This window comes from Loxodonta africana, chromosome 16, assembly GCF_030014295.1.
Source record: "Loxodonta africana isolate mLoxAfr1 chromosome 16, mLoxAfr1.hap2, whole genome shotgun sequence".
NCBI lineage: Eukaryota > Metazoa > Chordata > Mammalia > Proboscidea > Elephantidae > Loxodonta > Loxodonta africana.
Window position 1 is genome coordinate 34,220,845 of NC_087357.1, and position 19,208 is coordinate 34,240,052.

At 41.8% G+C, this 19,208-nt stretch overlaps 1 protein-coding gene across 1 annotated transcript in view; it reads right to left on the reverse strand.

Moving 5' to 3' along the window:
* ABCC2 (ATP binding cassette subfamily C member 2) overlaps positions 1–19,208 on the reverse strand; it is a gene marked incomplete at its 5' end in the record, with an annotated part of 80,166 nt that overhangs the window by 31,615 nt on the left and 29,343 nt on the right. Inside the window, 13 exons of the mRNA XM_003408979.4 lie at positions 783–909; positions 2,106–2,172; positions 2,841–2,925; positions 4,487–4,633; positions 5,208–5,345; positions 7,373–7,438; positions 8,542–8,796; positions 12,085–12,262; positions 13,089–13,252; positions 14,891–15,125; positions 16,348–16,403; positions 16,879–16,986; positions 17,192–17,326. Coding sequence (XP_003409027.2) covers positions 783–909; positions 2,106–2,172; positions 2,841–2,925; positions 4,487–4,633; positions 5,208–5,345; positions 7,373–7,438; positions 8,542–8,796; positions 12,085–12,262; positions 13,089–13,252; positions 14,891–15,125; positions 16,348–16,403; positions 16,879–16,986; positions 17,192–17,326 — 1,761 coding nt within the window. The remainder of the gene's footprint in view (positions 1–782; positions 910–2,105; positions 2,173–2,840; positions 2,926–4,486; positions 4,634–5,207; positions 5,346–7,372; positions 7,439–8,541; positions 8,797–12,084; positions 12,263–13,088; positions 13,253–14,890; positions 15,126–16,347; positions 16,404–16,878; positions 16,987–17,191; positions 17,327–19,208) is intronic.

The following is a 19,208-nucleotide window of genomic DNA, read 5'->3' on the forward strand; positions in this document are numbered from 1 at the left end:
CCCTATCTCAGATTTTTTTTTTTTTTTTTTATTTGGAAGCAAATACCCTCAGAGACCTTCAAAGGAAGAGGAGAGAGCCCCAGGGCTGTGATGTGGCATGCAAACGTCAATGGAGATTTTACAGTGCTACTCTTTGTATGGAAACCCTGGCGGCACAGTGTTTAAGTGCTATGGCTGCCAACCTGAAGGTCAGCAGTTCAAATCCACTAGGTGCTCCTTGGAAATGCTATGGGACAGCTCTACTCTGTCCTACAGGGTCACTGCGAGTCGAAATCAACTTGACAGCACTGGGTTTGTTTTTTTTTGGTTTTTACTCTTTGTATTGCTATTGTTGTTGATTGTTTTTGCTGGTGCCCTGGGTATGAAATTACCTAGGTTTTGAGTGATCTGTTTCAATTTCTTTCCCTGAGGACCTGATAATTTTATTGCACGATTTTACAGAACTTGAGGTTTTCAGAAACACATATACAGTTCTAGCGGAGATGGCTGCATTTTGAAGGGAGAATTCTCTAGGTTTCAAATGTTAGTATGCATATGGGAATCATCTAGGGAGCCATTAAAGATGCACATTCTCAGGTCCTACCCCCAGAGTCTGATTACATCAGCTTGGGATGGGGCAGGGAATCTACAGTTTACATGTCCACCAGATTTCTCTAAGACCTCACCTACAGAAACCAGAGCAGTGGTTCTTAGATTCTAGAAATCCTCCCAAATGTGAAGGCAGCGCTCACTGTGGCCCACATTTGAGTGTCAGAAGTTTCTCCATTTGCATTCCCTCTCACCTTGATGGTGATATGTCCATGGACATTTTCCATTTCTCCCAGGACTGCTGACATCAAGGAGGATTTCCCAGAGCCCACAGTGCCAACCACAGCCACCAAGTGGCCTGGCATAATGTCCAGGGTGACACTGAAAGAAAAAAGGGTATTTGAAGGAGATGGGAAGTTATTCAAGTCACTTTTCAGACTCCCTAATGGGAGTCTGGTATTAGGAGATTTCCCCTCAAGATTGGAAAATTTGTCTTGGATATACAAGGCCTCAAAGTGATTCTTTGACGATTTTTTAGCTCTAAGAACCTGAAGAATGAGGTTTAACTTATCCAACTCATCTATAAGCTGTCTGTGCCAAATGTGGGCACCCTGTGGAAATATTCTCCTAGAACCAGCATGGTGCCATTGAACAAGCACCAAATTGCAAGTCAGAGACCTGGTCTAAGTTCCAACTTGGTCATTGCAGAGCTGTGTGGTCTTGGAAGGTCACTTCCTCTGGACTAAGGATCCTCATTTCTCAGCTAATGGGGTTGGAATAGATCAATGTTTCCCAAAGTTGGCTATTCAATGAGTCACCTGCAACGTTTACTAAAAGCACAGATTCCCTGGCACCTCCTGTGGAGACTATGTCTGGATGGGGAAGGACCCACATTGGGCTAGACTTCTGAGAACTCTGTGTGCCAGCCTTCTTGATTCCCTAAACATTAGGAACACCAGGAACTTGTTCATACTCTTTCTGAACCTGCTCATGGAACTGAAGTTCTTCCAGGTATGAGCTAGTTAAGAAGAAACTATGCCAAGTCTCCTTTTGTAAATGGAGGCTTTCAGATTGAGGTTAAAAGCAGGGCTTATGCCCTAACTCATTCGGGTCTAACTCCAGAGTCCATCTTAAAGGCTATAGGAATAGGAGAGAAAGGTGGAAATCATGGGTGTAGCAAGGAGACAATAGGTGTGCTCGGTTGTGAGAAAAAAAAGGCTCCTGGTGCATTCTGTGTGTGCTGGGCTCAGAGGATGAACTGGGGTGTGGTGTAACATGTAGTGCTTAAAAGACATATTACTGGCAAGAGTGGGCAAGAGGCTTAGGGCATATCCAGAGACTTGGGCCACCTGCCAACACTGCACTGCATCCCTCCACAATCTGGGTTCTCAGCAGAGTCCCACAGTAGGAAATCTGGTGGTAGATGCAGCAGTTCTGAGCAAAGAGGCTCATGGTCTTTGCTGCCAGCACACACATATAGCCCTTTCCCCCATGTGTTCTATAACATAGACTTTTCCAAGAACAGAACTGGCAAAGAGAATCCTAAAAAACAGCAGGATGGACACAGGGCAACTCACTCTCGGATTGTGGTTTCCAAGTCACGGTCCCAGGTAAAGGAGGCCTCAGAAAACTGGATAACTTTGTCTGTTGAGAAAAAGGGCCCCTCTTCTGGTTAGATGTAAGTCCCTACCTGTCAGTCTGCCCTTTGTCAGCCCTCATATGCCCCAGAGACCCGAGATCACCTCTGTCATCTGCTGGCTCCAACACTTAACAGGTGGTAAACAAAATTTTCTGAGACCAGAGGTGGCCTCCATGCGAAGCCTTTTTTATTCAGGAGCTCCAACCCTGTATGTAGTCCACATTCCTGTCCTCCAGATACTCCGGGTACGTTCCCAATCCCTCTGTTGCCTAGTCTCCTTGTATGAAGTCCACCTCTTATATAAATACAGCCACTCCCATTTTGGATTCCAGACCACTGGTCGCTTACTCTGGCTGTGGATGCCCTCAATCCTTAAAACCTTCAGAACATGCGTGTTCTTTTACTCCAGGCTACTTTCCTGATGGAAACCCTGGTGGTGTAGTGGTTAAGTGCTATGGCTGCTTACCAAAAGGTCGGGAGTTCAGATCCACCAGACGCTCCTTGGAAACTCTATGGGGCAGTTCTACTCTATCCTATAGGGTCACTATGAGTTGGAATCGACTCGACGGCAGCAGGTTTGTTTTTTTTTTTTTTGGTTTTAAGCCCTTGTATATCAAAATTGTGGTGCCACCACTGTGAATAAGTTTGGGAAGCAACTTCCAAATTTATTTACCAGAATTGGAGACATGTCGAATGGCAGATGTGTCCAAGTCATCCCCTCCCAAGTACTTCTCTAGCCGTTCTATGGAAACGCTGGCCTAGAGAGGGACACAAAGGATCTCAAAAATAAAAAAATCCAATAGCAAGCACAAGCAGAGAGAGGTTTCCTGGCTTTGTGTCATCAGCCTTGGATGTGGAGGCAGATAGTCAACCTGCCAGGCTTTTTGCCCATGAATTTGCCATTTGCCATATCTGGAACTTCCTGACTCTCACTACAGACTCAGCCCTACACAGAGCTGGGAGCCATCGTACCCTGGATCAAGGAAAATTAAAATGCTGTATTTCAGCCCCTCATTCAGTAGGTTCAACTCTACTGCTCTCACTCTTTAATCTTTGGCCCCAGTTCCAGAAACCATCTCCTTGCCTTCTTTTAAGATAAATTCCTAACTTCTCTGTGGATCCTGTAAGTAGGCCCTTGGCTTGGTCTTCTTTAACTGAGTCCATAACTTGACGACCCATCTACTCTTCTGATATACTGTTTGGACCCTCTGCAGGAGGGATGCTCTGTCATGGCACCTTGGTGACCTTCCACATCTCTACATAGACAAAGCAGCTGAGAACTAGGGAGGATTTTGAGATGTTTCTTACCTGACACCCTTTCTTCCATGAAGGATGTCTTAAGACAGTTTCTCATTGCCACCTGCCACCCAGGTTTTCTGCCTTGCCCCCTCCTTAGGGTAAACCGCAGGCTATAAAACTGCTTAGCAGCAGCATGAAACTAACTCCTCAGCAACAATCAGCTCCCCATGTTACGTTGTCATCTGGCCCCTTTTGTTTCAGTGTCATCTTATAGGACAAGGAACGCAGGGAGATGATATCTTTGCTGATCTTCTTTTGCTATTTATATAAGTAATACACTGTCTGATCTAAAAAGCGTGGTGTAGCTTTTTTACTGTCAGATCTGTTGTCCTTGCTTGACACTCTCGAAGACAGGGAGAACTTACTCTAAACTCCAGTCCTTCCTGTGGCTTGAACTGTCTGAAGCCAGCTACCTCTGGGATCGAGGCAGATCACCTAGTCTCAGACTTATAGTCATCACATTCTACCTCCCTGTCACACAGGCTGTCTCACAGCCTGCCACCTGTCCTGTGAACTTCCTTCCAATGTCTGATACTTATTCTGTCTCAGTTTTCGGGACTCGGGCACTCCCTCTGGCCCATTCAAGAACTCCTGAACTCCAAGCTCATTTTCTGACAGCTTGAGATTCAATTGCATTCGGTTTGACCAGCACGTGAGTTTTCTGTCTTTGTGTCATATTTGCCTATGCAAGAGCCTTGGAAAAATCTCAGAGAAACTGGCTAGGAAAAAGGCTTAGAAATGTTCCAGGTACCAGGGCTAATCATAATAATTTCACTAAATGCCTTTGTAAGCATTGTCTCCTTGTGAGGTAGATAAGATTGGTATGATTATCCTCATCTTATAGTCAGATAAACTGGAGGTCAGAGAGCTTGTGATTTTACTAAGATCAAACCATTGGTCTCCAGAGACCAAACAGCTCTCTCTAATTGAACCTAGAAATGGGATATGATATGTCAGTCATTCTGGAATCTAAGACCTTTAACAGGAGATAAACATTTAGCAGTGAGCGTTCCTACCTACCTGAAGAACAGAGGAGATTACCATGGGAAACATGGTCAGGGGAAAGCGCAAGATATTGAAGAGTGTGATGGAGGTGAAGGCCTTTTCTGCATCCAAAATATTGTTGCTATCCACCAGGACGTAAACTGAAAATGTGGTCACAGACACCTGGGAAGAGCAAGGTGATGAGCAATTTACTCCTAAAAGGGGCCAAGCGGCCTTGTACTAAGTCTCAGAAGCACAGTACAGTACATCAGAGTCAAAGGGGCCTTATGGATTATCCCAACCTCCTCATGTTACAGATGAGAAAACTGAGCCCAGGAGAAGGGGAAATACATTGCCAAAGGTCACAAAGTCAATTAATGGCATTGTTGGGACTAGAGCTTGGGTCTCCTGGTCCTATATCAGTGTTCCTTTCACTATAGACTCATACTGCCTCTCCAAGTAGATAAGAAGCTCTCCTACGCAAATTATTCTTGGATATCACATTCATGCTGAACATTCTAAAAATTTGCTTTCGTCTTCCAGACCTCCAAATACTGCTCCAAAGAGTGAAACTAAAGTTGGGGATGAAGGAGGCACAAGGTAGGAATAGCAGCATGGGGGTTGAGCAGAGAGGCTGAGTTCCCTGGAATTCCGGGACAGGTTTAGGCGTGCTGGGAATTCTATAAAGATCTTTCTTTCCAGTAAGCTGATCTAAGTCCAAAAGCATACACAACCCACTGATTCCTCTGCCACTCACCAGGACTGGGGTTAAATATAACAAAAACGTGATCACAGACTGTATCTTAGCAAAAGTCAGCAGGTTCTTCAGCTCTTTCTTCCGAAGGTTGTGGACTTGGTTTTTGAATGAAGGTTCCCAGGCAAAATATTTTAGGATCTAAGAGGTTAGAAAAGAGCACTAGTCATACTGTTGCCCTGACGGGTCACCAGGTACATCTCACCCACCCATGTTTTAGAATACTCTCCCCCAAATTTGGGCAGGTAGAAATCCAGAATATGAAGTGTGATTACAGAAAGGTAGTTTGTATTTGCTGATAGCCTACTATGTCCAAGCCTTTTATACACATTATCTCACTTAATTCTTACAACAACTTTAGTGTGACCAAGTGTCCCAGTTTTCCCAGGACTAAGAGGATTCCCTGGGTGCTGGGCTTTCAGTGCTAAAATATGGAAAGTTCTAGGCAAACCAGGGCAAGATAGTCACAATACAAATGTAGACTTATTGTCTCCTTTTTCCCAATAAAGAAACAGGCTGAGAGACGAAGTAACTTGCCCAAGGCCACTGAGCTGGCAAGTGGTAGCAGCTGAGGCTCAAAACCAGGTCTATCTTTTTTTTTTTAATTTTGCCATATTAGCAGAAAGTCATATCAGAGCTCTGTATGGGGAAATATCAGGGAACTAAAGGGACCTCTGTTTCATTTTCAAGAAGTTTAGAGTAATGTTAAAATCCATGAGTTAAAAAACACATTAAAAAAATGTATTGGTCACCTTTGGAAAATGAAATACATTATTTTGAAAGCTAAGAAGAGGGAAAGAAGCAAACATTTATTCCACCTATCCTGTAGTCTTCTTTGTAGAATTACAACCAATAAAGGCCAAGAGAATAATAGAATTGGAATATCATTTTGCAAGCACTGATGAAACAATGGGTTGATCATCAGTGGCTGCTAAGACTTTTACAACAGTGGTTTTTAACCCTGGCTGCATATTAGAATCACCTAGTGTACTGTTTAAAAAATACAGATACCTGGGCCACCCCCCCAAAAAAAAAAAAAAAAAAACCAAACCCATTGCCATTGAGTAGATTCCAACTCATAGCGACCCTATAGAACAGAGTAGAACTGTCCCATAGGGCTTCCAAGGAGCACCTGGTGGATTTGAACTGCCAATCTTTTGATTAGTAGCCAAACTCTTAACCACTATACCACCAGGATTTCCAAGGAGAGTCTAATATAATTGGTTTGAGGTAGGGCCCAAGCTTTCCAGGCTATTCTAACGTGCTGCCAGGGTTACAAATCACTACAAAAGAGCAGTGGGAACGTTTATATTTGATGAATCAGGCTGACAATGCCTGGACCCACTGATCAATTGTCATCATTGATATTTGGAAGTACACAATACCATCTGAAAATATTCCTCCTCCCATCCCCCAAATTAAACCTAAATCATCTATTCAAGACCCTAGATTTATTAATTTACAGGGAATACAGAAAACAAGACAAATAACCTGATTTTGACAATAAATGACAAAAAGAAAGGGAAGGAGGGACTGTTGTAAGTTAAAGGCACTATCAAGTAAATGTCATGTGTGGACATTTTTTGGGTCCTTATTCATGCAAACCAACATTTAGAAAAAACTATGAGACAATTGGGGAAATTTGATGGTATCAAAGAATGATTGTTTTTTTAGATGTGATACTAGTATCATGGCTATGCTAGAAAAAGAAAATCCATCTTTTAGAGATGCCAAGTATTTACAAATGAAATGACGGAATATCTGAGATTTGCTTTAAAATAATTTAATGGGTCATGAGGTAGGGAGCAGGCATAGCTGAAACTATGGGTTATGTCGATGATTGCTACAGTTGGGTGATAAGTCCATGGGGGTTCATATATTATTCTCTCTACTTTTGTGCATGTTTGAAAATTTTTACAATAAAACATAAAAACAAAACAAGAACAATTTAGGATAAACAAATAGATACTAAGTTTAAAAATAGGGCATGAGAGGAGTAGTAGAATATGAAACAGGAGGACACAAGTGGGTGGAGGAATCAGGAGTCATTTGACACTCAAGAGGACCAGAAGCAGGAAGCCACAGCCACTTATTAGGGTGTATTAAGGACACAAAATCCATTGCTTTTGTCGCTGCACACTGAGGGCAGCTTACACTCAGCTTCTTACCTTGATTCCACAGAGAATCTCATTCATTATCTTTAAACGTTTGTCTTTATTCTTCATATTTTTTACCTGTCAAGAAAAATAAAATAAAAACTCAGCACGCTTTCATGAGAGAGAGTCCAGGTTGGCTGCAGATGACAGGTCTCAGGAGGCAGTTGTGGCTGTCACTTAGTAAAAACTTGAGGTGCCCAGTGATGGGATATTCATCTCTCCCTATGCTCCTCTTTGCCTACTCTGCTCCTGCCACCCTGGTCTTCCTTCTGATCGTCGTGCATGCCAAGCTCATTTCCACCCCACAGTCTTTGCCTGACTGTCTTCTCTACCCGAGTTGTTCTTCCCCTGCCCTTGCCAAATCTTGCTCCTTCACAGTCAGGCTAGTGTCATTGAGATCGTCACTTAAATGTTTCCTCCTCACTGGGGCCTTCTCAGACCCTCCCATCTAAAATAACCACTTATTCATTCACCATCATATCAGCCTATTTAATTCTCTGCATAGTATTTACCATGATCTGATAGTCTTCTTATTTAATTGTCTTTGTTTATTGCTTGTCTCTCCATCACCCAAGTAGAACATAAAGTAAGCTCCATGAGAGCAGGAACCTTGTCTATCTAATTTGCTATTGTATTCCCAGAATAGTAAGATGTACACTAAATATTTTTAAAATAAATATTTGTATTTAAACAAATATAAAATGAATGAATGAATAAATCATATATTCATACCAACAAGTCCACCCACCTAACCTCTGATTCTGGCAGAGCTAAGGAACATCACATGGAGCCCTTCTAGCTGATGGTAGCAGGAGTGATTGCCAGGACTCATGCTTAAAGTTTGGATCACTCATGCACTGCTCTGTATGGTTGGTGTGTATTGCTATGATGGTCAGGCAGGGGCACAAATCACTGTTCTGAGGACAGCCCAGAAGAGCAGGGTGGAAGAGTTGCATGCAAGGTCTCTGGGACAGCCCTTCCCTCTCCAACTGGGTTCTTCCCTCTAATATGAATAAGGATAGAGTATATAAACCCTAAGAGTGGTTGGAAGATGAAAAAGGAAGATAGAGAAAGCCAAGTTCATTTGGGATAGGAGAAAGTCTTTAACGCACCAAGAGTTAGAGCAGAGTAAACAAAGACTTTGAAGAAGGCATATATCCCCAGGATGACTGTTTCCTTACCTGAATAGTCCTATTCTTGGTGGCCAGTATCGCATTAGCTGGGATTAGGAGCACCATCACTCCAACACCTGCTAAGACTGAGGGTCCCAACTCTGCCCATAGGAAGACGATAGATAAAATAATCTGTATAACAGTTGACCACAACAAGTGGATGAAGTTGGTCACATCCATGAGCTTTTGGGCATCCACAGACATCAGGTTTACTGTTTCTCCTACAGTGTACTGCCTCCTGGCCGAGTTGGATAGGGTCAGCGCCTAAAGATAAAGATTGGAATTGGGCCCCATCTATAAGGCCAAGGACACTATGGGATGAAGGGGACTCAGGAAGTGAGAGCATAATAGAAGGATGGGTTCCAGATGGACATGACTTCTTCAAGGTACTATGCCTTCTTGCTTCCAGATCTTTCTCAGTGTTCTCTCATTCTTGACCACTCTGTCTTGTTATTCCCACCTTCCCCCAACCTCTTATACACACTTTTTTTTTTTTTGGCCTGTAAAACTCTTGTTTATCCTTTAGGTGTCAGTTTAGGCGGTACTTCTGAGAAGCCTCCCCTGATTCAAATATTTGTGTTAGATAACCCATAACATCTTGTGCTTTCCCACAACATCCTGTGCTTACCTCTGTTATTACATTTATCATATTGAGTTATAATCGTTTGTTTTTCTATTTCTCTACCAGATGTAAACTCTGTGAGAACAGGGACTACATCTCTTCATTTTATTATTGTATCATATGGCACACAGTAGGGAATCAAATATTTCTGGAAAGAAGGTAGTAAGAAGGAACAGAAGGAGGGAAGGAAGTAGGGAAGCAGGGAGTATGGGAGAGGGAGGATAAAAGGAAGAAAGGAAGGAGGAAAACCAGCATGTTTTGATTCTGGTCTTGGAGGCTTCTGACAGGGTAATGTTATCCAAAGCCCTATTCTTATGAAGAGGTTGCAACTGTTCCCAAAAAGGACAGAGATCTTGGAATGCAGAGGAAAGCTGCAGGGGTCACTCATTTGACTTGTCTATCATCTGAAATTTGTGGGCAATATCTATCTAGATGCCTGAATCTTGCGGTACAGATCTCCTGTATTCCTATAAGAGAGATCAGAGGCGGAAACCCACAAATCTGTTACTGACAACAATGCTTTGCACAAGTGCACTCAGCCTGGGGGGCACTGCAACCAGTTTGCACTATGCTCACCAAGCCACCACCTGGTGTGAGTTGCATCTTCCCAGAGAAAGGGGCGTCTTCTAATTCCCACAAAGACGGCATATGGGCTAGGAGTGGCCCTTGATGCCCAACCCCATTACCTCTCCTTTCTTATAAGTTCTATGGTCATCTTAACCTACCAATGCATTCTTTGGCACATACCAGGATTCTTGGGTGTATGGTAAAAAGAAGAAAATTTCCTAAAACTTTAGGTCACCAAAGGTCTAAAAGAATCAGCCCACTGCTATGCATGGAAAAGCAAAACAAAGTATACAACATCTAATTGCCCTTCAGAGCGATCATTATACTTTTCTTTCTTCAATAAATCTCAATAAAGTAAAAAGATCAGTGATTTAGTCCTAAGCAGCCCTGGTCTAGGGGCAAGACCTGGCTATGTGATTGTAGGCACTGAAATTATCTAAGCTTTACTTCTCTGTAAAATAGGGATAATACACTTTCTTCACGGGGCTATGAACTGATAATGGATATGAAAATGTTTCATAAACAGTAAAGTATTACCTAAACATATGGAATTAGTAATTTTCCTTCATTCCATTTAAATACTAATATTTATTTGAAGGAAGTTCTCATTAATGGCTCTATTTTATAAATCTCTTTATTGATTGTAACAGTTGTAAGATCTGGAATATATTAATAATGAAAATGGTGGGGCTATAAAAGAATTGAAAGCACAAACTCAGATGGATACTTGTACACCAATGTTCACTGCAGCATTATTTGCACTAGCCCAAAGGTGGAAGCATCCATCAATAAAAATAAATAAAATGTGGTACATTCATACAGTTGAATATTATTCAGCCATAAACAGAAATGAAATTCTGATACATGCTACGACATAAATGAACCTTGAAGACATACTGAATGAAATAAGTCAGATGCTAAAGAACGAATAGTGTATGATCCCACTTACATGAAATATCAAGAATAGGAACTAAGTGGCAGCGGGAAAAGCTGAGTTATTGCTTGAGAGGTACTGAGTTTCTTCTTAGGGTGATGAAAACCTTTGGGAAATGGATAGTGGTGAAGGTTGAACAACATGGTGAAAGTAATTAATGTTACTGAATCATACCCTTAAAAATGGTTAAAATGACAAATATTTTGTTGTATATATTTTACCACAATAAAATTTAAAAAATGATAAAATGACTAACCACAACTAAAAAAGTGTACATTAACAGAAATGGCTGAGATAGCCTGGTCAGTGACCTCATAATTTGCAAATTAGCAGAAATTCAATATCTCTAAAAGAAAATAAGGAGATTAAAAACAATTTTTCAGAAGACTAATTCTAGTGTGGCAGTTCAAAGGACTTGACCAGATTTCTAATCTAAAGACACCTGGGTCTCTTGATAGGTCAACACCTAATTAGGAAAGACAAAAATGACACACCGGTATCTTCATGAGAAAAGAGCAAAGGAGAAAACCATGAATTGTAAGAGCAGAGTCACTATGATGAAATTTCCCAGTAGTGGGTAGAAAAAGAAGAAAGGCAACTGTTTGATGCTCTGACCCCATAAAAAGTCCTATCTCCTTATGTATGAGTTTACCTATCAAGCTTATAGTTATTGATTGTAACTACTATATATTCATTTCTTGGGGGACAAAATGAGACATTACTCTGGTAAATAAGACAAATAAAATTGTTAAACCTTAAAAACAACATACTAGAGTGAAGATGTGTAAAATTAGTGTAAAGAAGTGGAAAACTTCCAAGTCTGCAGAACTCAGTAACCACGTGAATGTATTTACAAATCTAAAAAAGAAGGCAGGCAGAGAAGTGGTTGGTAAACTACTAAAGTTGCTAGGCAAAAGCTGTTCTGGGGAGATGGAGCTCTGACCCATAGAGCATTCTGGATTCACTGGCAAGATTGTTTTCATTTTGAGATGGATGCACCAGGCCTTCTTAGCCCAGTTTCATTAAGTATTTGGTTTAAATGTTGGTGGTTTTAAGAGCTTGACCCTTGGCCAGCTTCGTTACTGACTTTACATTCTCTCCCAAGGCATTTTCATCTTGCTAAGAGAAGTGGGAATGGGAGAACAGTCACGTGAGCGTTCAAGGCTGAAAGGCAGATCCTGGGCAGGATAGCTTGCCAGCTTTTTCCTGGAGTGCACCATGCCCCCTTTCTCCGTACACACTCTATGTCTGTGAACACACTTTTTACATTTTAATTTCCAAAGAACCATCTAAAGGAAGCTGCATGGTTAATCAAAATCAAACGTCGTGGTCAGTTATCATTTCATCATTTTTTTTCTCAATCTTGGAATAATTTTCTTATGCTTTATGAGGAGATTTTCTTTGGTGATAACTGATGTATTTTGCTTACCTTCTTAAATACAGAAGCTATGGTGGTTGTCCGTACAGTCATACCTATCATGAAGCAGTACTGAAAATACCACTGAAGGCAAACAGACTGGATGAGAGCCACAACAAAGAAGAGGATCGAATAGATATATCCAGTCCACACATAGGAGTCACGATCATTTGCAAAGGAGATCAGTAATCTGCCAGAACAAAATCAAATGATGCCCATCAGTGCTCCGAGGGCTCCTTACCTTCCTTTTATGTAGGTAGCTACCCTACCTTTATCCTGTAGGTAATAAAAGTACCTGAAATGGCCAAACACCTTTGTGGAAAATCTAAGCTCCACAATCTTGCCACTATTCTTGCTTTTGCTTGGAGTTGAGTGGCAAGAGCTGAGAGTGATGGCCCATGGCTGTGAGGATGAATAGGGAAGGAGATGCTCCACATAACAGCCACTACAATACTCTGGCACCCCCACCCCAGTAAAAGAGACTATGTGGGTATGTGGGACAAGTTGATTGGTTCCTGGTCAACAAAAGCCTGAAAAGGAATTAGGATGTGTTATCCATCATGAGTTTGAGGGACTTCCTCCTAGAGGATAGTTCATTCCACAGATCTCAGCTGGTTGCAAGTCTTGGCAGGATTAACCTGAACCACCCACTGAAAGCTGTGACTGTGGGGAGATGAGGTTACAGACACTAGGAGCAAGGCTTTCCTGGGGTATATGCTGCCCACCTCTTGGACATGGCTTAGCCCATAGAAGTTTCATTTAACAGGAAGGAGCTCCTAACAAATGCCCGGCTTTCTGCAAGGAGAGGGAAGTGGAAAGGAGGCTAAAATATACATCATCTTAGATCTTAAAAACTGCCTTGCACTTTTTACAAATACAACACTGTAAGGCAGAGGAAAATCATAAACACTTTTAAAATGAGAATTTAATAATGAGCCCTGCCTGCATACACAAGGGTCAAAAAGAAGGGTGGCAGAGGAGGCCCTGAGAGGACAATCCAAGCCCTGAGGACTCACTTCAGCAGCTGAGGATTCAGAAATATGGAGATGTCATACACTAGCTTCAGCAGGAATGATTTTAGGAGTTCAGGGAAGAAAGTTTTGAAGATGGTCTTGACCAACCAGGACTTGGGAAAGTCTGTTTTGATTCCAGGTTTCTCCTTTTTCTTTTTGGCTTCTTCCTAGATACAAAACCAAACAACAACATACCCAGAGTTACATAGTGTAGACTCCGGCACTAAACATCCAGAGCGTTAAGACTCTGAGCCCTTTTGCCGTCTTTGTACAGCTTTTGGTCTTCTCTTCACTGCCTGGTTGCCAGCCTACTCTTTCAGCTGCCACTGCTATTCTCCTCTCTCCTCCCTAACTGATCCTTGTAATCTACTTTGGATTAGAAAACCAGGCAACTAAACTGATGAGAATATGGAATAAAAGCAAAGAACAGACTCTGAGTGTGGGCCTGAGGGGCAGCCTTGAGAGCGAAGGGCATGGACATGATAATATATATTTTCAGTGCTTACCCATTGCCATAGATTCCGATTCACAGTGACCCTATAAGACAGAGTAGAACTGCCCTATATCATCTCCAAGTCTGTCATCTTTAGGGAATCAGACTTCCACATCTTTCTCCCTCAGAGCAGTTGGTGGGTTCAAACCACCAACCTTTTGTTTGCAGCCAAGCGCTTAACCACTGCGCCACCAGGGTTGGATGCTTAGAACCATTTTTTTTTATTCTTTTCCTACTTGTGGTTGTTTTGGGAGCTTTACCATTGACTCACTAGTCTCAACGGTCCATTCTCTAGGCAGCAGCCCAAGAGAATTTTTTTTTTCCTGAATGAATTATTTTATTAGTCATTATTAGTTGCCTGGGGTTCTTATATATGTCCCTTATCTATGTCTGTCTGTTTTTTTTTTTAGCCAAAGTGTTTAAAAAATATAAATCAAATGGCACTGCTTTCATGCCCAAAACCTTTCACTGGCTTTCCATCATGCTTAAAATCCAGGCTCCTTACCATGGCCCACAAGGGTCTACACAACTTAGCTCCCATCTGCCTCACTGAGCTTATCTCACGCCACGCTTACACTTTCTCATGATGCTCCTGTGTCTTATTCCAGTTCCCCGAATAAGCCAAACTCGTTTTGCTCTCAGCCTCACACTTCTGCTCCCTTTGAGTGGAATACACTTTCCTCTGATCTTCCTGCAGATGGACTGGTCTCACATTTGGGTCTCTGCTCAAATGCCACCTCCTCTGAGAAGTCTCCCCTAATTACCTTATCAGAAGTTGCATTTCACTCCCAACACATTAGCATGTTTTATTTTCTTAATAGCACTTATAACTAGAGTTACAACTACTATGTTACAAGAGTAGCATATGTATTGGTTTATTATTTATTTTCTAGCTCTCTTTAAGGATGGAGACTGTTACAGTCTTATTCTTTGTATCCAGTGCCCAGAATGGTCTCTGACACACACTTGTGCTCACTAAATATTTTTGTTTGAATAAATAAATGAATTAGCTGCTAATGCTAAACCCCACCAAGGTTCAGATTCTAGTCATTCTAGGATATTATTTATCTTTTGATTAAAAAAACTTACTAAGGAAATTTTCAAATATACCCAAAAGGAGACAGGACAGCATAATATACTCCCATGTATCCATTGCTAAGTTAATATTAATATTGCAAATATACTAATAATATAAAATACTCTGAAAAGTACAAAGTGCTATAAAAATATAAGGACATAATCATTATGACACCAATGCCTTTCTGTCTGAACCATACAAGCACGTTCGCACAGAAATACATGGGACAGTTACCAGGACGAGGACATCTTGGCTTTGACTTTGGTTCTTGTTCAAGCCATGCAGCACGGCTTCTGATTTCTGCTGGGAATTCTTCTGCCTCCGTCTCTGGAATGCCCGCTTGGCCTTCTGCAGCTCTCCTGCCGAGTGTGCTTCAAACTTGCTGACTAGGTTCTTGGCTTTAATCCTATCATCAACATCCCAGACATCTTCAAGTGTCAGAGGTTTCTTGTAGCCTTTCAGAACAATGCTGGAACAAGAGTGACGCACAGGCTGGGACCCTACAGCCTGGGTCAGAGAGCTGTCTCTTTGCCCCTCTGTCCAAACCTGCCTGGGTCCTGAACTGGGACAGAGGAACAAGAGGATGGGACTTCTCTTTTGCTCCACTACCTCTACCTCTTGCCCCTTTGAACTTGAGAAAGGAGTGGGTAGAGGGGAAAAGGAAGTGAGAAGGTGTGACAGAGATGGTAAAAGTCAAGAAGAGAAGAGGAAGAGGAGAGGCATTACTGAATTAAGGGCTAAAAGATCATCACCTCCCCCTCCTCCTGCTCCTTCTTCCTCAAACACTGGCTGCCTCTCTGTCACTTTGGATCCCCTGGAAGTGCCTCCATGATGGCTGTCTCTACACTGTCTCTCTAGATCAGGGATTCTTAGCCCGAGCTTTGAGAACACAAATGGAACATAAATTACATCATTATTTTCACTAACTTCTAACTGAAATTTAGCCTTCCTTTATAATGAGTGTAAGCAAATAACTACAGTTGTAAAAAGTGTCTGTGCCTTTGTCACCAGGAGAAATCACAAATGTTTTCTTGGCTCACTTACTCTCATCACAACTTTGAAATAATGGTTGATATTGTACCCTCCACTACATATCGTTATTTAATGGATTAAGAGAACACAGGCTGGGACCCTACAGGCTGGGTCAGAGGCTATATCACAAACATGTTTTTGTTTTAAATATTTTGATAACACTATTTTAATATATTTGGTTTCTTTTATACTCCTGTATCTTTTATTTTATGCATAAAACATTATTCTGAGAAGAGATTCATGGACTTCACCAGACTGCCAAAGGAGTCCATGGAACTATAGGGGTCAAGGACACTGCCTCCGGGTCCTCTGGAGCCCAGAATGTCTGTTTCAACCCTTATCCTCCAAATCTGTGCCACAGTGCCTGCCTCCAGCTTTCCTTTTTCCCATTCTACTGCCTCTTTTCTTTTCTCCTGTGGAACCCCCAGACTACCAAGAGCAAATCCCCTTTCATCCCTTCCTCAGCATCTTGATCTGCCCAACAAAAGGGCTGAACTAAATTGGCCTCTAAGTTCTAACATTCTCTGACCCTGACTAAGTAGAGGAGAAATTGAGGCCACAGCGGAATTTTTTTTTTTTTTTTAAATAATGCTTTTCATCTCTTTCAGAAGAGTGAGGGAAGAGGGATACAGACAACCCATACTCCAGGCATTTCCTACCTGTCATACCAACTAAAGGTAATACTACTCAGAAATGAAGCCGTGGTTGATGGATTCTGCAAGACACACAAAAATTAGAAAGTAAATCAATTGGAAATGGAAATGCTATGGGACTCTAAAATCAGAAACTGATTTTGCTAGATATGATGTGATAGAAACCTACAGATGATGTTGAAGTCAGTTGGTCAACATGGGAGCCATAAGTTCACTAAACCAAAAAAACAAAAACAAAACCATCTGCTTTCTAGTCAATTCCAACTCATGGCTACCCCATGTGTTGCTAAGGTCACTAGTAGAATGATAATCAGATTTATTGGCATAGATGTATGAATTAATTGCCTCTGCTGAAGATTGGTGGGTCAATGGAAAAGTTAATATTTCAATACTCTAGTCACCTCCTGTTTCCTATGTCATAAAATAATCTGTACTACCTTATTCTAGTCTCTATGAGACCTAGACATCTCAAAGTTATATTTGTCAAGACACCATTAAATTAAGTAACATATCAGGCAAGTATATTTAGAGTCTCACATTTGATGAGGCATTTTTTTCTGAAAATGCTGAAAGGATCAGGATGAGGATCTGGAATGCAAAGGAGATGAAGAACAGGCAGGAGTAGATCAGGTTAGAACTGTCACCCTATAGAAGAAAAAAATAGAGACAATGAACCTTTTATTCAAATTAAATCTAAATGGTTTGTATATATCAATTCTTGTAATTAAAGCCCATCATCAAACCGCCTAAATACAAGTCCATCTTGAAACTCGATCTACTTCATGCTATTTCCTCCAATCATCAGTTGCCCAGCAGTACCCCTTTATGTCACTCTCTCTTTACTCCTTACCTGTAGGAGAGTCCGGATGAGAGTTTGAAGTTGGAAAGTGCCACAGACTATTGAAAGAATCCAGAATAGGGACAGGAACCAAGAGTTCTTTTGCACACACCATTGCCTGCTGTGTTGGATCAGCAAAACCAGGAGCTAGAGAGAAATTCACACCAAGTTCTGAAGACTATTGTCACTAACCAAGTACAGGAGATGAGAAGGTAGTCAGAGAAAAGGGGAAGAAAAGAGAGGTGGTGACTGAAGGAGGAGATTGTTTTAACTAACATGGCCAGGCAGAAAGCACTGAACCCCATTGCCGTTGAGTCGATTCCGACTCATAGAGACCCTATAGGTCAGGGTAGAACTGCTGCATAGAGTTTCCAAAGAGCGCCTGGTGGATTTGACCTGCTGAACTTTTGGTTAGCAGCTGTAGCACTTAGCCACTACGCCACCAGGGTTTCCCCAGAAAGCACACAAATGCCAAATTGTAGGTTTCCTCCCTGATACCATCCAACTTCCTCTTTCAATGCCTCTATCTTCCCTCTGGGACTTCTTACTCCATCCATTTGTATTCACCCACTTGGGTGGGGAGTTATCTGAGAAAGCTGAGAATCACTACACTCTTTTTTAAAAAATTTTTATTGTGCTTTAAGTGAAAGTTTACAAATCAAGTCAATCTCTCACACAAAAACTTACATACATCTTGCTACATACTCCCAATTGCTCTCCCCCTAATGAGAAAGCCTGCTTCCTTCCTCCACTCTCTCTCTTCCTGTCCATTTTGCCAGCTTCTAACTCCCCCTGCGCACCCTCTCATCTCCCCTCCAGGCAGGAGATGCCAACATAGTCTCAAATGTCCACCTGATCCAAGAAGCTCATTCCTCACCAACATCCCTCTCCAACCCATTGTCCAGTCCAAACCCTGTCTGAAGAGTTGACCCTGGGAATGGTTCCTGTCTTGGGCTAACAGAAGGTCTGGGGGCCATGACCACTGGGGTCCTTCCAGTCTCAGTCAGACTATTAAATCTGATCTTATGAGAATTTGGGGCCTGCATCCCACTGCTCTTCTGCTCCCTCAGGGGCTCTCTGTTGTGTTCCCTGTCAGGGCAGTCATCAGTTGTAGCTGGGCACCATCTACCTCTTCTGGTTTCAGGCTGATGCAGTCTCTGGTTTTTGTGGCCCTTTCTGTCTCTTGGGCTCGTAATTACCTTGTGTTCTTGGTGTTCTTTACCCTCCTTTGACCCAGGTGGGTTGAGACCCATTTATGCATCTTAGATGGCCACTTGCTAGCATTTAGGACCCCAGACACCATTCTCCAGAGTGGGATACAGGCTGTTTTCATAACAGATTTTATTATGCCAATTGACTTAGATGTCCCCTGAAACCATGGTCTCCAAACCCCTGCCCCTGCTATGCTGGCCTTTGAAGCATTCAGTATATTCAGGAAGCTTCTTTGCTTTTGGTTTAGTCCAGTTGTGCTGACCTCACCTGTATTGTGTGTTGTCTTTCCCTTCACTTAAAGTAGTTCTTATCTACTATCGAATTAGTGAATACCCCTCTCCTACCGTCCCTCCCTCCCCCCTCTTCTAACCATCAAAGAATATTTTCTTCTCTGTTTAAACTATTTCTCGAGTTCTTATAATAGTGGTCTTATACAATATTTGTCCTTTTGCAACTGATTAATTTCACTCAGCATAAAACCTTCCAGATTCCTCCATGTTATAAAATGTTTCATAGATTCATCGCTGTTCTTTATCAATGTGTAATATTCCATTGTGTGAATATACCATAATTTATTTATCCATTCATCCGTTGATGGGCACCTTGGTTGCTTCCATCTTTTTGCTATTGTAAACAGTGCTGCAATAAACATAGGTGTGCATATATCTGTTTGTGTAAAGGCTCTTATTTCTCTAGGATATATTCCAAGGAGTGGGATTGCTGGATCGTATGGTAGTTCTATTTCTAGCTTTTTAAGGAAGTACCAAATCGATTTCCAAAGTCGTTGTACTATTTTACATTCCCACCAGCAGTGTAG